Source organism: Rasamsonia emersonii (assembly GCF_000968595.1).
Source record: "Rasamsonia emersonii CBS 393.64 chromosome Unknown ctg1118621760319, whole genome shotgun sequence".
Lineage (NCBI taxonomy): Eukaryota > Fungi > Ascomycota > Eurotiomycetes > Eurotiales > Trichocomaceae > Rasamsonia > Rasamsonia emersonii.
Genome location: NW_013563082.1, coordinates 29,670 through 45,269, shown reverse-complemented (window position 1 = coordinate 45,269; position 15,600 = coordinate 29,670). Strand labels below are relative to the sequence as shown.

At 48.3% G+C, this 15,600-nt stretch overlaps 4 protein-coding genes across 4 annotated transcripts; 1 reads left to right on the top strand and 3 right to left on the bottom strand.

The window, feature by feature from the left end:
* Positions 1-1,221: 1,221 nt before the first annotated feature.
* Positions 1,222-4,686, bottom strand: T310_5704 (mRNA 3'-end-processing protein rna14; the record flags this gene model as incomplete). Its single annotated transcript, XM_013471441.1, has 6 exons — positions 1,222-1,269; positions 1,305-1,342; positions 1,406-2,143; positions 2,200-3,136; positions 3,285-3,716; positions 3,775-4,686. The coding sequence occupies 6 exons, from the start codon at positions 4,684-4,686 to the stop codon at positions 1,222-1,224; spliced, it is 3,105 nt and encodes a 1,034-aa protein (XP_013326895.1).
* Positions 4,687-5,211: 525 nt separating this feature from the next.
* Positions 5,212-6,194, top strand: T310_5703 (Histone chaperone asf1; the record flags this gene model as incomplete). Its single annotated transcript, XM_013471440.1, has 4 exons — positions 5,212-5,320; positions 5,375-5,414; positions 5,467-5,775; positions 5,831-6,194. The coding sequence occupies 4 exons, from the start codon at positions 5,212-5,214 to the stop codon at positions 6,192-6,194; spliced, it is 822 nt and encodes a 273-aa protein (XP_013326894.1).
* Positions 6,195-7,115: 921 nt separating this feature from the next.
* Positions 7,116-12,533, bottom strand: T310_5702 (uncharacterized protein; the record flags this gene model as incomplete). Its single annotated transcript, XM_013471439.1, has 10 exons — positions 7,116-7,486; positions 7,583-7,704; positions 7,760-8,315; positions 8,378-9,964; positions 10,021-10,360; positions 10,627-10,741; positions 10,794-10,855; positions 10,981-10,997; positions 11,500-11,564; positions 11,626-12,533. The coding sequence occupies 10 exons, from the start codon at positions 12,531-12,533 to the stop codon at positions 7,116-7,118; spliced, it is 4,143 nt and encodes a 1,380-aa protein (XP_013326893.1).
* A 1,230-nt stretch (positions 12,534-13,763) lies between these two features.
* On the bottom strand, positions 13,764-15,129 carry T310_5701 (THUMP domain protein; the record flags this gene model as incomplete). Its single annotated transcript, XM_013471438.1, has 6 exons — positions 13,764-13,880; positions 13,976-14,116; positions 14,260-14,474; positions 14,532-14,691; positions 14,774-14,914; positions 15,064-15,129. The coding sequence occupies 6 exons, from the start codon at positions 15,127-15,129 to the stop codon at positions 13,764-13,766; spliced, it is 840 nt and encodes a 279-aa protein (XP_013326892.1).
* Positions 15,130-15,600: the final 471 nt, after the last annotated feature.

Here is a 15,600-nt window from a genome sequence, read left to right as displayed (position 1 = left end):
TTGGAGAGACGTAAAGATGAAGGAAGGTTGTTGTTGTCTGAGATCTGTTTACCTGGCCGACGAATGTTGTGAGCGGTTGTCAAGGAGATGGACGAACGCCGAGACAGCCCGCATGCAAAGATGGTTCCAACTGCCTCAGAAAGAGGGTCTGCAGGAGGATGGAGAATTGATTGAAGAAGTCAGTCCGATCACAGGCTTGTCTGACCTCACAAAGGGGTTGTGACGGGAAGCCGTTGTGATTTCCAGAAAAGGAAAGTATGAGTGTACGGGAAGAAATGAGGTCAAGAAATGGATTGGCAGAAGCTTCAGATGAAGGTATGATGAACCGGCTCTTTGATATTGCAGCTTCTCGGAAAATGCTGTCCAGAGAGAGAGAGCTTTAAAGGTCTGGATATAGAAGAGATGAGGTCAAGAAAGAGACTAGCAGAAGAGTGATGAAGGTATGATGAGTCGGCCTCTTGATATTAGGAGTCTCTTGGAGGAATAGGAGAATCAATTACGAAAACAGCGGGGGAGCCTGTTTGCAAATGTCCTGTGGGATCAGATTCAGGTTCTCGATGAAAATTCCTTGAAACTGAAGTCTAATGCCTGCGATAGCTTTTCTAGGGTAAACAGACGCCGGAACCAATGAACAAGCAAAAGTCGCTTCTATAGGTCCGCTCTACCGTTGAGCGTATGCCTGAATGGTCTCAGAGAAGACAAGGACAAATATTTTCATGGCTTTGCTTACGATGATGAGTCCTCCGCCTGGGAAGCTAGAGGATGAGTCTTTATTTTTAGGGTTTCATCTAGAAAGAAGCAACAAGCAAGAGCCCTCCAAATGCCGACTTTCCGGGCTAGTCAATACAAGGGCTACGCGGTCGGGGACCGAGAAGTGAGAGTTGCATGAGACTACGTTACACGTACTGTACAGGGATGATATATTTTAATGCTGAGTTAAAGTGAACTTAATGGTATATTCAGCACTACACTTAGGTTGCCTTCCATTAGAATTTGTACAGTACATGGTTTTGTAGGCCAGCGTCATTCAACCGTCTGCATCAGTGATCACCTCAAAACGCCGTAACCGCCAGATGCAAATCCGTGGGAATGAACAGAGTACGATCGATAACAACCGAAACCAACCGACGTGTAGGCAACTAAACAGAGCAGATAAGGTGAAGCAGAAAGCCAGTGATAACTACGTACTTATTCGATGTGCAAACAGTGAAAGGACCATGGCTACCATTGACCAGCGACTAAACGATCAGAGACCTGTAGGGTAGCCACCTGTAGAGAAGTTGTGGTTAGTGATAATCGCGTACAGTCAGGCGAATGAAAATGCATGTGCCATTGATATCAACTATTCAAATATATACTGGCGACAAGGCTAAAAAAAATTTTGTGTGAGAGACTTAAATCTTACCAGTATATGGCTGTGTCCCCATAGTCGACATGTGGCCCAGGCCTAGGCCCTGCATCGGCTGTGGTGGTCGGATTTGTGATATTGACGAAGGTATGTCTATTCTGCGAATCAAATCCACCAGCTTCTCCGGCGAAAATCTACCGGCGTTGTAGGCAGACGCCGGTGGAATGATGCTCAAAAGCTGAACCACTTCGCGTGGCAAAGGAGCCGCTGACGGTTGCGGTTTCGGCTGTCCTCCAGCCGTTCCACCGCCGTTTATCTGCTGGGTCCGTTTCTGTTGGTCTACCCGCCGCGATGCAACGTTCTTGAGAGGAGATTCTGCACGGGCGAACTTGCGAGGTCGATTTGCATCGTCATCATCGAAGTCATCTAGAGGGTATGGCCGCTTGGGCGAATTTGTCGACGGCGCATCAAGGTACCGCTGAGTAGGTGTTCCCTGAACCGATCTCGCTTCCTCGGCTGGAGCTACGGATTTCGGCCTGGCTTGAGTCGGCGATATTATCGGTCGCACAGCCGTAGGATCAAAGCTTGGTGATGAATAGCGATGCGCAAATTGTGACAGCGTGGGATCATCAGGGAAAAGTTCACGCATACGGTTTTCAAGATTGATAACTTGGACCAGATCCCCATATCGGGACTCGTATTCGTGCATAAAAGCAAAGATAGGTTTGGCCTTGTGTACATTATCCGGATTTGACGCCAGTCTCCTGACAGTCATTTCAAATACGGCTCTGGCATCTAAAGATGAACTATATTAGCATTGAACTCGAAATAGGACGATATGAGATACTTACTGGTGACGTCGTTGATGTCAATTAGGTGTTTTAGATATTCAAGAGCAAAGTTCTCGTCCTCTGGGAACAGTTTCGCACCACGCTCAAAAATCTTTGTAGCTGCGGGATCCTTGTAGCAATGATACTCGATCAGGGCACTCGCTATGTAGACGTCGCTGGTAATGCGACCACGCTTGCGAGCGTCAGCAAAGACCTGCCGGAAGCCGGCCAACTCTCCAGGTTTGCCCTTTCCCTGAATTCGACGCATTGCACGCATCAAGGCGATCCATGCAAATGAGATAGTTTTCGACAGAATCCCGATCTGGGCAGCATGTGCATTCCGGATCGCATCGATTTGGCTCTTCTTCGCAGCCTCCTTCGCTTTAGCCTCGCTTCCACGTTCATCATCATCCTCATCCTCGTTAACGGGTGGATTCTCCGCCTGAGCACTTGCAAAGGTCTCCTCGATACGGGCGACGTCTTGTGCTTCGCGGGCGCGAGCTTTTGCGATTAGGTCGTACAGTGCATCCAATAGTCTGTCGTAAGGTTCCCTGACTTTCGCTCCGCGTTTCCTGGGATCCTGCTCGGATTCAGTGGTGAGTTCCAACCGATCAGCGCGTTTGAAGGCAAGTAGACAGCTCTCTGGATTGGCTTCTATCCCTTGCTTCAAGAAGTCATTGCCTTCCGTTTCCATATTATTCTGGAAACAGAATTCTGCGGCCTCGAACCATATTTCCGGTACAAACCTCAAGGCCATCAACGCTTGCTTGTAGACATACACCACTCGAGCCTTGTAGCTGGCAGGATCTTCGTCCTTCAGGACTAATGGATCGCCCTTTTCCCAGTTAATCCATCGTCTCCATATTTCGACTTGTTTGTTGAATTCCACGTCTCCCTCAGAGCCTGGTGCCGGAGGCAACCGTGGTAGAGTGGTTCTATTAAGGTCTCGCGTGATGTTCTGTAATTCCGTGTAGGAACTTCTAGCGGTCATGTAAGCGGGAGATCGCTCTTGGAGGAATTTCCGGCCCTATTTGATAGGAAAAACACTGGTGTTAGCTCGAGCAGACCATAGCTTATTTTCCAAGAGAAAGGTGAATGGGGGTTACCGTAAGTTTATTCAGGCCCATCTCGAATTGGTCGTACTCCTTCCACAATGTGTTAACAGCGTGGGTAGGGACGCAAATGGCTCTCTGGTATGCTTTCCGCAACAGATCCATCTTCTGCTGATCTTGCCAATTTGAACCGCCGATATTACCGGGTCCGGAGCGAATAAACTGAACATAGTCGGTCCAGATAGACGCAGAATCTTTGTCCATTCCGACATGCTGAAGTGCTAAGTCATACGCCGCGGAGATGATTCGCCTTGCCTGGCCTGTCGTATCCGTTGTCAGAGGATTCCGTCGACGGACGTAGTCGAGATACACCGTCCACAGTTGCACGTTAGGGATATTCAGAAGAGTCCTATTGAAGATCTGTTCAAGACGATAAAGCTCATTATTTTCAGATTCCATATTCACATATGCCACCCACTGCTCAGCCTGTTCTCAAAGTCAGCTCCATGCAACGTATGGGAGGAGGAATATAAGTGAAACTTACAGCTGAAGGAAAGACTTTGAAGAATCGTTCATAGACATCTCGAGCCATGTCGATTCTGTTTCGGCTCCGGTGCTCATTGATGAGCTCCAGCCACGCGTCCATATCACCACGGGGATCTTCTTTGATTCTATCCTCCAATATCCCAACACGATCATGAGGCAGTCGGCCTCTAGAAGCTGACGGGACAGCGGTAGTTGGGGTCGATGCATGGCTATCAGTAACGTCTCCAGCTTGTACATTGTACATATTTTGACCAGGGGCAAAAGAGCCACCATTTTGTGGAGTGACAGATGTGGGAAGGGAAGAAGAGTTATTAGAAACATCTTTGGAGCTGGCCATGTCTGGCGCAGGGGGTTGTATTGATACACCAGAGGTAGAAACAGTTTCATTTGCATTTTCAGAGATGGGACGCTCAGACATGCTTGCAGACACAGGTCCAACGTCTTCAACACCTCCTAGCACAGCAGGTGGCTCATACTCTGCTTCTTCCTTGTCTTCCTCTTCTTCCTCATCATCCTCAACAACAAAGCCGCCCAAGGTTTTGGTCTTCGGTTGTACATGAACAGCGGATGAAGGGATGGATGCTGAAGCTCTCGAATCGGTTCTGGAAGGGGTCTGGGAAGGGTTTGTGTCTGTGTGCTGATGGGTCTGTTCCATATCGGGGGGCAGGGAAGAATCTGTTGTAGGGTGTGAAGCAGAGGATACATTGACTGTGGAGGGATCTTGCGTGTCACTTTGCTTGGATTCTGATACAGACGCGGAGAGTTGATCTTGCAATGCTTTTGAGGGATCATAGTCTTCTGAATCCGAGTGTTCGGCACCATGTCCTTCGACTGGACCATCAAAGCTCACAGAATCCGCGCTCATGGCCTGAGCCTGGAAAAAGGCCTTCTCCGCATCATCTTCAGCCATGGCAAAAACTGCGCCCTGCTCAAGGGAAAACGAGGACCAACGAAAATTCTACCTGGACAACCATGAAAAGTCAGCATCTCAGGGGCGGCATAAAGGCCACAGAAAAGGTTGCTAACCTGGAATGTGAAACAAAGAATCCCAAGAGAGTGGGAATTGTTCTGCAAATGCCAGAAATGCCAGTGATTCCTGCAGGGATACGGTATGGACTGCGGCACCCAAGAAGACTTACTGTATGGGGTTGCCACGATGGTTCAAGGAATAGCATTGTGAAGCCGCAACCATGCGAAGGATGAATCACGTGATTGGAGCGGCAGGCGCGAGAACAATGATACCAGACGCGGTCGAAGGTTAGGCGGCGCGTCGGGGGACATTTATACGTGCTCTCCCTATATTAATGCCGCCCTGTCTTGTCTTCTCCAACGTCCAGTCGCTGTGGCTTCATTTAACTTATAAACGGTGATTTGAATAACTGAGAGATTTATTTCTTTTTATTGTGTGCTTTCCGAAACAACAACCTGGCCCACAATGTCCGCCGTCTCCCTTCTGGGCGTCAAGGTTCTCAACAACCCTGCGCCGTTTCTGGCGCCTTACCAGTTCGAGATCACCTTTGAGTGTCTTGAACAGCTTCAAAAAGGTAAGTTTGCGGCAAGACTCCGGTTGCGCGATTCCTGTTGCTGACGATGGTCAGACCTTGAATGGAAACTTACCTATGTCGGCTCCGCCACTTCGTAAGTAGGCCCCTCTAGAAAACATAAGTGTATCGTATTTCTGACTATTCAGATCTGAATATGACCAGGAGCTCGACTCCCTCTTGGTTGGCCCCATCCCTATCGGAGTCAACAAATTTATTTTCGAAGCCGACCCACCGGACCTGAAGCGCATTCCCACATCTGAGATCCTGGGTGTTACTGTGATATTGCTTACGTGCAGCTACGACGGTCGCGAGTTCGTCCGTGTGGGATACTACGTCAACAATGAGTACGACTCGGATGACCTGAACGCAGACCCGCCGGCGAAACCGATCATTGAAAGGATACGCCGCAATGTTCTCGCGGAGAAACCGAGAGTGACGAGATTCGCCATTAAATGGTGCGTACTGCAAGTGGGTTTGGGCATGCATCATGGAAACTAATTTTTTTTCCAGGGATTCCGAGGAGTCTGCCCCAGCAGAATACCCACCTGACCAGCCCGAGGCTGATGCTTTGGACGATGATGGCTCTGCCTATGGTGCGGAAGAGGCTGAATTAGAGGAAGCCCTTAAGAGGGAACTTGAAGAGGCCGAACGCTTAGGCGACGATCAGGAAATGGACGAAGATGACGAATCTGAGGCTGGAAGTGAGGATCTCGAGTCCGAGAGCATTGAGGACGAAGAGGAGGACCTGGAAGTGGAGGAGCCTGGAGAAGGCGACGAGGATGTCGACATGGCCGATGATGCCGAGTCAAAGGAGAACGCTGGCACGTCGGCTCAGGAGCCGCAGCAACATCAATCTGAAGTGATGGTACACTAAGCCCGTCGCTTTTTATCTTTCACTGCGCGGTTGGATATTGGATATTGGATTTATATCTTATGGCGATTTATGATTCACCACGCATGCTTGTGACGAGTTTCTGATGTTTTTTTTCTGTTTTGTGAATATCCCCTTCCACACGGACGACGCGTTTTCATGGACTAGATGGTCGGGGGTCAGTATTTTATAAATTTATATCTTGATGGTTCAAGGAACTCTGTCGTCTTAACAGTTAGGTAGCTTAAGTTACAACTTGAATGCTATTTCCTTAATTCGTCTGGAGTTAACGTTTATATCTATCGAGGACAGCCAGACCTCTTAACTTCCTATGTTTGGGGATTATCAAGATTCCATATTGCGGTAGTGATATATCGAGAGGAAAACAAAGCAATCGATCTTCACAGAGTTTGAAGAGAGATGGAGTGACTATCTGCTCTGATCCGGGGAATCTGTCTCTCCTCTATCACTGCAACGAGTAAGGACATCTAGCTAAGCCCCGTGTTGTACATCCTTCTCTGGCAACTTCTAACTGTATTCACTTCCCTTCCAGAGAGGTAGCTCACAACAATACAAAGAAGGATGGAACACACATAGTGGGGATTTCAGAAGCAAGAGATAGTGAATTTACAGAATTTTTTTTGATCACGTGTGATCTAGTCTTCAAACGCCACTAAGATATGAATAACGAGTAGGGTATTCGTAAGAATCCGGAATATGAAGTTGTAGACTAGTGTCACTGGTAAACTGTAAATTTATTCATTGGTATCATCACGGAGCCTCGTCTTTCTAGAAGAGTAACACCTAAGACCTGACTTGAAGAAAGAGAGACAGAAAACAAATAAACAATAAAAGTCCAGCCGAGAAACCATTACAAACATGAACCCATCTCATATCAGAATCCGAACTTCGATCCTAGAGCTGTTAACCATTTTGTGTCAGCTTGCCATCATAATATATCTTAATGCCATAAAATTGTATGCAGAATGTGGGCAGGGAAACATTACCACCAAGAACTGCTTTCCTCTTTTGATTCTGTATGAACTTGCTCACATCATTGGCGAAACTACTGCTGTTTTCCTCCAGTCTTTCTATGCTGTCGCCCGTGATCCCAAGCCTTTCTGTTCGCTCTTGCACCTGCCGTTGCATATAAGCCCAGTAACTTTCGTTTTCTGAGCCGGAGGCTGAGCTTTGAGTAGCGGAGCGGCCCTCTCGCATAGCCTTGCGCCGCTCACGTTCCTCAAGCCGCATTTGTTCCAACATCCGCTTCGAAGGAGGTCGATCAGGACCACTAACTGTATTGAAGAGTCAGATATGGAGAGTAAGATAGCAATTTAGAAGAAAAGAAAGTAACAAAAATAGCACTGTGTCAGACTGGGTGGATGACTTACTCAGCAAATCCATATCGGCTGGTGAAACATATTGAGTCCCTGCGATCCACTGCAGATTCGAAATAGTCGGCCGGGGAGGAATGGCCGCCTCTACATTAAACAGTTTATCCTCCGAAGGTTTCCTGTCACTTGTTAGTTTTAGACCTACCCACATTAGGATCCAGAAATGTCACCCACAGTCCGGTTCCAGTGCCCCAGACGTTGAATACTGCAATTTCTGAAGGCCCAACCCAGCCAATAACGTCGCCTGATGGAGATATCTGGGCTTCCGAAAGTCGTCTTATATCCAGGATACTGTTGATCCCGGCACATCCAATTTCCTTGAGAGCCGGAATAGAATACGCATGAGCATTTCCGTCTCCAAAGAGGCCAACGAGACTGTAGCCTCTGCCCTCAGTTTTTACAACAGCTGCAGAATCACACAGGATGTCATCCCATTCTTTGGAAGCTCCTTTCGACGTTGCAGGTCTAAAGATCCTGCAACCAGATGGAGTTACAGCGACAACAACCCCATTCACTTTGTCGCCATTTCTCAGGCCGGACACAGCAGTCTGGGTCGCCAGCGCTGGGCTACCCGAGTCTGCGTCAATAGGATGGATGCTAATGACTTTATCTTCAAGTGATAAAGTCCCAGCGAAAGAAACCGAAAACGTCCCATTGCTTGCAGGCAGGATCTTAAAGGTAGCGAAGTTGCCCCGATTCGTCCCAACGAAACAACAGATGCTCGAATAATCTAGACAATGTTGTCAGCACGACCTTTTATCTATTATAAGTACATATTTCCTTCTAGCTTACCTTCTCCTTCCAGAGTCAAAACACCGAACTCAATGCAGGTAGGCCATTCCGCGGCTGGAGCATCTTGTGTGCGACTTTTCATAAAGCTGCTTCGCTTATTGTGCACCTTCACAAAGTCGCGGATGTCGGCATCGTAGATGACCGCAGGGCCGCGGAGATCGACGATCACAAGCCTACCTTCTTCGAAGCCAGCACAAACAAATCCGACATCGCTATGCTTGAGTGCAGTAACGGGCCCATGCTGCGTTTCCAAGAGGGTTAGTGGAAGGAGTCCATCCTTAAGAGCGGGATCGGTCCTGTGTGTAATGTTCGTCAACCTCCCAGGTCCCTCGTTTGCCCCTGCAGGAAATTCGCGTCCGGCGTTCTGGTTTCGTCCCCATCTGAAAACTACAATCTCTCCACTTCTGAGACCAACCGACAATTCACCTGACACTCCTGTGAAAGACATCTGGGTGACATCGATGTTTCCTTCGCGACCGACAGCGCGAGCCAAATCTGCCTGGACCACCTCCCCATTTTCTATCTCATCATCCTGGCCAGCATCCCAGAGACGAATCACTCCATCAGCATGAGCTGTTACAACGATATTACGATCTTCAAAACGCTTCAAGAGTTTCTTAGCTTCGGCTCCTCCAAGGAGGAATTTGGGGCCTTGAGATCGTTTCTCTTTCAACCCAAGCCAATTTGATCGACTAACAGTAGCGAGCACCATTTTGGTCACGAATGGATGGACGAAGGAAAGGGAGATATGGAGCATATTTGTAGGGGAGATAGGATGTCCACTTGGAAAGCTAAGGGTTACCAATTCTCCGGATGATAACAGAGCAATGATAGCAATTGGATCGTGGGCACCAGCAAAGTAGGGAGACGAACGCGGAATAAGGCAGAAATCAACAACTTCCGCACCCGGAGGTGTAGGAAGATTAACCCGACGCTTGGGCGTCTCGAAGTGTTTCGAGAGCATCTGCCAGGAAGACGTTTGATAATTTGGCGTCGGTCCCAGATCCAAGAAGGTCAGTCCTTTGTTTCTTTCAGTCGTTGGACGACCACCGGCGATCAATAGTCCTGTATCGTCAGGGTTCTCTTTAGCGCACCAAGCAGCTTGGAAGATTGGTTCTTTGAGTGCAAAGGTTCCAGGGGTCAATCCTAGACTCTCTGAACGTGACCCCGGCCGGTCGACATTGACATCTTCGAGACTCCTTGCCATGACCACTCGGCCATCTTTGGCATCCCAGAAAACCAGGCTCGTATCTTCATGAATAGTTAGGACAAATGTGTTTGTTGGATGCCATAGAGCCTTGGTCAGTCGTGGTTTGCGTGCTTCGCGTGAGCGTGTCGGGTCCGAGTCACCACCCGCAGCACCCGCAGGAACTTCATATTCGAAATACTTTTGGGCTATGTTTTGTTTCACAGAAAATATAACAGCACCTTCGGGGTATCCGATAAGAAGCTTTCCAATGTCTCTTGGTGCGAACGCTAGGGACATGACTGGAGTAAGCCGCACTCGCGGATTCCGCTCTAACCATAGGTTCGGTATTTTGAAGGGAGTCAAGGTTTCACGATCGAGATCGTACGCAATGACATCGCCTAGAAAAACCAGTAAATCTTTGAGCCTCTGAGAAGATTGGCATCAAAATACTTACCATTCTGGAGACCAAGAAAGGCGTAGTCAAGACTCGGATCAGTCAGTAACGCTGTAACATGGCTTGGAGGAGCCCAGGATACAAGCATCTGTTTCGTCTCGAGCGAAAAGACACAGAGGTCACTCTTGGAATCCACGCTGACCAGTTTGTCGGCGCAGAACTGGAGGAATTTGGCAGACGCTTTCCGTGGGAATTGAAAGACAACGGATACCCGTCGCTGCCCAAAGACGTAGATCTGGCCGCTCCCGAACTGAGTGTCATTGGTGCCTACGGCGAGGAGAGACTGGACAGGATCGTATGCGATAGCACTGATCTGGGAGTTGATGCCGTATCGAGCATACTAAATATCAGCATGTTAGTTTCCAATCCTTTCAGGAACTCGCTAGAGAGGAAGTGCGATACATCATCAATCGCGAAGAGGTCCGGGGCCAGCCCCTCGGACAGGTCATTTTGGATCCCCGCTTGTTTGCCTCTCAGGAAGTGAGCCATCAAGGGCCAGCGTAACGAACAGGCGAATAAAAGGGGAGACTATGCTGCATGCGATAACAGGCAGGCAGTCGACAAAGCGAGCGCGATTACTGAAAGGTGTTGATGCAGTTGACTGACCTGGTTCCGCCCAGCAAGGCCCGGCCGGTAGAGTGACGCATGAACGGAGCCGCTTGGCGATCCGCCCCGCCCAAGTGGAAGGCGCGGTGGTCGATAGGGATTGCCCCGTGCATATCTTTTTCCTTGATCAGGTAAGGCCTCAAATTACCCCTCCTCTAAGAGCTTACGGAGGATCATTAATAGTACTAGCAATTCTACAGAAGCATCTGATTTTTAATGGCAACGTTGCCTAGTAAAATCACTACATATCGTGAAACTGGCATTCAGATTTACCACCCAAATTACGACATAGGTTATTAAGGGCTTTCTTTGACATGCTAAATATAGCAACAATTCTGTGTCATACTGTCTTACTATCAGCTCAACTATCTCTATATACGCTTTTATTAGGTACCTCTAGCATTAGAATTCAGTACTAAACCTGGCTGCCAGTTCAACTATACATGAGGGGGTGATACAGCCAGTTCCTCTTTCGATCCCACCCCCTCAATGTCCCTAGCAGATCACAACGTGCGCCACTCGGAACTTGGGGAATTTGGGGCCCGTTGCAAATGAAAGTCTTAAATCTGTCGGTGGAATTACCTGTGGTGAAAAAGTTACAGGTCTCGCTTCGTTTAGCTGGCTTGGCGAAAGATACCTAGTTTATACCTTGGCTTTTGGCACATAGGCTACCGAGTGCGCTTGCTACATATACGTCTTGTTAATGTGCTTCATGGTTTACTATATTCCTTGCTATATCTCTTACTGTAGTTCTCCAGCCGCGCCGTCTCGTCGTAAAGATCGGATATAGAAAGGGCAGGATGTGTCATTCATATTCCGTGGCCGCCATGTCCTTGAGAATCTCCGTCAATCTCCTTCGTGCTTGAATCTCACTTAGACTGTTTTTGTTGTGATAATAGAGCTCCGTAATCTTATACACGCAGCGATAGCAAGCGTAGCTGAACGCAGTCAGTCTTTCATCGCAGAAACTGAATTAGAATCTATTCCGAGATAACGTACAGGAGAAGACGGGTGTTCGGGGACTGGTTGTGTGGGATATTCGATCCGAACCCCTCAAAAAAGGAATCTGAAGGGTTGTCAAAAATCTCAGCCATCAGGATGTCACCCCAGAGGGCACTTCCAAGGCCTACAATGCCCGTCACTTGTTTCAATTCTGGATCGATAAGGACTTGAGAAGGACGGCCGAAGTTGACAATCACGAGGCGTGGCAAGGTGATTTCATCAAGTGTGGGAGACAGACGGATAGCTTGTCGTCGAATCTCCGCATATGGGAGATGAATGAGCATGTCCTCCGCATCACGAAGTATCTCTTCAAAAAGAGAAATGAAGGCTTGACGCCATGAATCGCTCCCGGCCCCAGAAGCAACTTTCTCAAGGGTCCCAAATGACGTCGAAACCTGTTGACCGATCAGGTTGATCAAGAAACCCAAGTGCCGTTGGATATCCTTCCGCTTTTCGGGTGTGAGTAACGGTTCCATCTCGAGAAGTGTAGAACCTCCCATAAATTGTCGCAACAGAAACGTTGTGCCTAGAGAGCCATCTTGCGGGTTGTAATAGAAGAGCTGAGGGATGCACGGATTCGCACATTGCCCGAGTAATGCGAGTGCTCGAGCCTCTGTCTCCAGAGAAAGGCGTTCCCGACGCAGCAGAGGGATTGTCGATGGTGGTGAAGATTTTAGGACTAATTGCAGCCCATTCGACAATTCTATCAGGCGAAGATGGTGTATGTGACCCTCCAACGTGTGCACATTCTGGATATGGACTGTAGGTGGAAACAATAAGTGAACCACATCTTGAAGTCTACTTAGCTCCGAGTCGCCCGGGAGCATGGGAACAGAAACACTGATATCGTGGTGTATTTTGGAGAAGGAATGACCATCGAATATCCCAAGTGGAGGTAGATGCATTTCTTTTTAGGACCAGGTCGAGCAAAAAAAAATGGTGAGAGAGAGCGAGTAGATTAAAGTCAAATATCAACTGATGAAGGCGACATCAAATTTCATCTCACACGACACCGTGCAACACTAAAGAAGGCCAAGAACTATTAAAGAATAGAGACGTCTTGAATGACGTAGAGGGCCACATCGCAAGTAACTAGGAACAGCACTTACGGACTAATGAACCGCGAGACAGGGCCGAGGTACTCCGTTAGGTAGACAAAAAGAATATCGAATCACCAGTGGCATCAGTGTGCCTTCCCCGGACTCCATCCATAATCGGACATTCTCCGCCAGATGAGGTACGCCCATGTAGTCCGAAAGAAAGAAAAGTGATATGTTCAATGCATGGATATTTTGATGCTGGCTAGAAAAAAGAACAGGCTAGCCTTGAACGGCTTGTGATCGTCTGAGGTCGAGGCCAACCGTCAGCAGCATGCAGCAGAACACTCACAGAATGGCAAATGGGCCGGGTAGATCCCGACAACGAGAGCGATGACCATTAACGATGGGATGATGGATCGCAGTGGAGCTCAGACTCGCCTAGAGATCCTCGACTAAGGAAAGCGCTGGCGGACTCGCTATGCATTTGCCCTGTCGCTCGCTTGGGGTCCGCCAATCACAAGCCCGCATTGGCGAGAACCAAAATTAAACGCTTCAAGACCTGCAAACTAATGGGAACATTGGGCACGTCAGGAACTCGCTGCAAAATGGGAGGCGAACGCTCCGATTGGAAGGAATTATCCAGCAGACATCGCAGATGAGTGCTCCCAAAGCCGTTCTACAATGTCGTGGGTTACGGTCTCCATCTGTACTAAGACTCGGATGACTTCATTAAATAATTTCGGCGCGCTTGAGAAGATGGCATTCACATCTGCCAAGTCTTCTTCGTGCGACGCTAAGCATATGAATGTTGGGAGAACCCATCAAGTTAGCGAGCGACCAAGATTGCTTGATACAGAAATAGTAGTACTTGGTACCTGGATGGCCACCAGTCGTTCTGAAATAACATCATTGCGTGCCATTCCAATTATACATGATTGCTGGCTGCCAATGGCCTTTCCAGTGTTGACTCCATAGCGTTCATGCTGCAGGACTCGGGAGCGACCACAATTTGTACAAAGGACAGGCTCCAGTTGTCGCAACAGTTGATAAAAGTGAAAGGAGGCCGCGTGTATTTTACCAGTGATTTAACATCGGTTAAGCTTCTGGTTGTCGAGAAGCCTGCGGCTTTGGCGTTGGACTGTAAAGCTCAGCTAGGTTGAACCGCTTCAGTTTGTCATAATCGCTCCCGACCACGCTCATTCCAATAACGTTCTGCGTTGCACACAGTAAGCGACAGTCAAACGAAAGAACTCACAATCGAGGTATGTGTTGAAGAACGCATATACGTGTACGAGGGAAAAACTCACCTGAAGAACGTCAACCAAAATCATCAAGTCATAGTTTTTGAGATCGACACGGTGTTCTGGGCCGACTGCATCCGCCACAGTTTTGATGATGATATCCCTGTTGAAATCCGTATTGTTCCTTATAGTGGGACGGATAGCGTACTGTCACAAGAGCATATCAGCTGTATGGCCTACATCGGCTAAATTCGATCCAGATATTTGCTATTTCGTAGCATCGTGGCATCGTCCTCAACTGCCACGAGTCAAAATGGCCAATGCTCATGCATATGTGAGAGTCGACTAACCTTCTTCGGCCCATTTCCTTCATGGAAATGGGGTTTGAGGATCTCTTTAGCGAACTCGGACAAATTGACACTGAGCGTCTTTCGAATCGAGGTGACTGGTGTCATTCGCTTAACCCAACGGCTTTTTTTCTGGTCAGGGTTCGCTTGCGCATCCAGACAAAGCCCGTGGACCAGCTGAACAGGATCTATAGATTTATCAACCCGAATAAAGGTCACTGGAGTTACAGTTAATCATGGCATGTAACTCGAATTGACAGTCGCGACAAACTTACCACAGGGGACGTCCAACTTGATGGGTTGAAAGAGCCGAGGAGTGGCTGATTTTGGTTGCAGACTTTCCACCTCTTTCTTGATCTGCGCTTCAATGTCATCGCCGCCATCATCTTCCGACTCGTTAGGCGATCCTTGGTCGCCTTTAGATGCTTCAACGCTCTAATTTAACATGGCTGTGTCAGTGGATTTGAATTGCTGCCTACTGTACCGAGGAAGGGCAGAATGCATCGATGTTGCTGACCTGAGTGAAGAGGTCGAGAGCTTCGGCAAGACACTTGCTCTCTCTGCCCATATCACAAGTCACAAAGACACCTGAGTCACCACTCTCGATGCCGATTCGGCCACTCTGTCCAGCCATCAGTTTCCTCCAATTGTCACCTCCCTAAAGCAAGTCAGTCGTTCCTTAAGCTTCTCGCTAAGAAAGGGTCCATAGCATATGCATCTGAATGTTTGCAAAGTAAAAGCCTACGTTCCACACGACAGAATGCTACTAGGAGCAACGTGCTCCCTATACCACTCTATACCACTCACCTTTCTTCTCTTGGACGACCTGTCTGACGGTTGATCCGTCATTTGTCTCTTACCCCCCTCCGACATTCGTGCGGTCAGCAAGAAAAAAAGGAAAATGCAGATATGCACAGTGGAGATCAAATGGCTGAAGCAGATCGCCAAATATTCAATTATATCCCGATCTTTTCCTGCGTGAATTATTCAGTCAAGAGCCTAGGGCCAATCTGATTTAAGAGGCACAGACGAACGCGTCTGGTCCCGGCCCGAGAAAAACGGTACGGTAGGGCAGTCTCGACCAATTATTTACCAGAGTCGCGAGTCAGCGATAGCCACACCCCGCGATCCGCGATTAAGTAAATTTACCAAAAACGTACCAGGAATCTCGGAGACCTGAGACTCGCAGTCGTGGAGCTCTTCTAAAATAGACAAGCGCCTGGGAATTCCACAATATTAAACAGTAATTTGAATAGACAAAACAAAAATAATATTCGATAACTGCCAGAGGCTTTCGTGCTCATACTTCACGTGATCTTCTGCTCTTCAGCAATGCGCGTTACG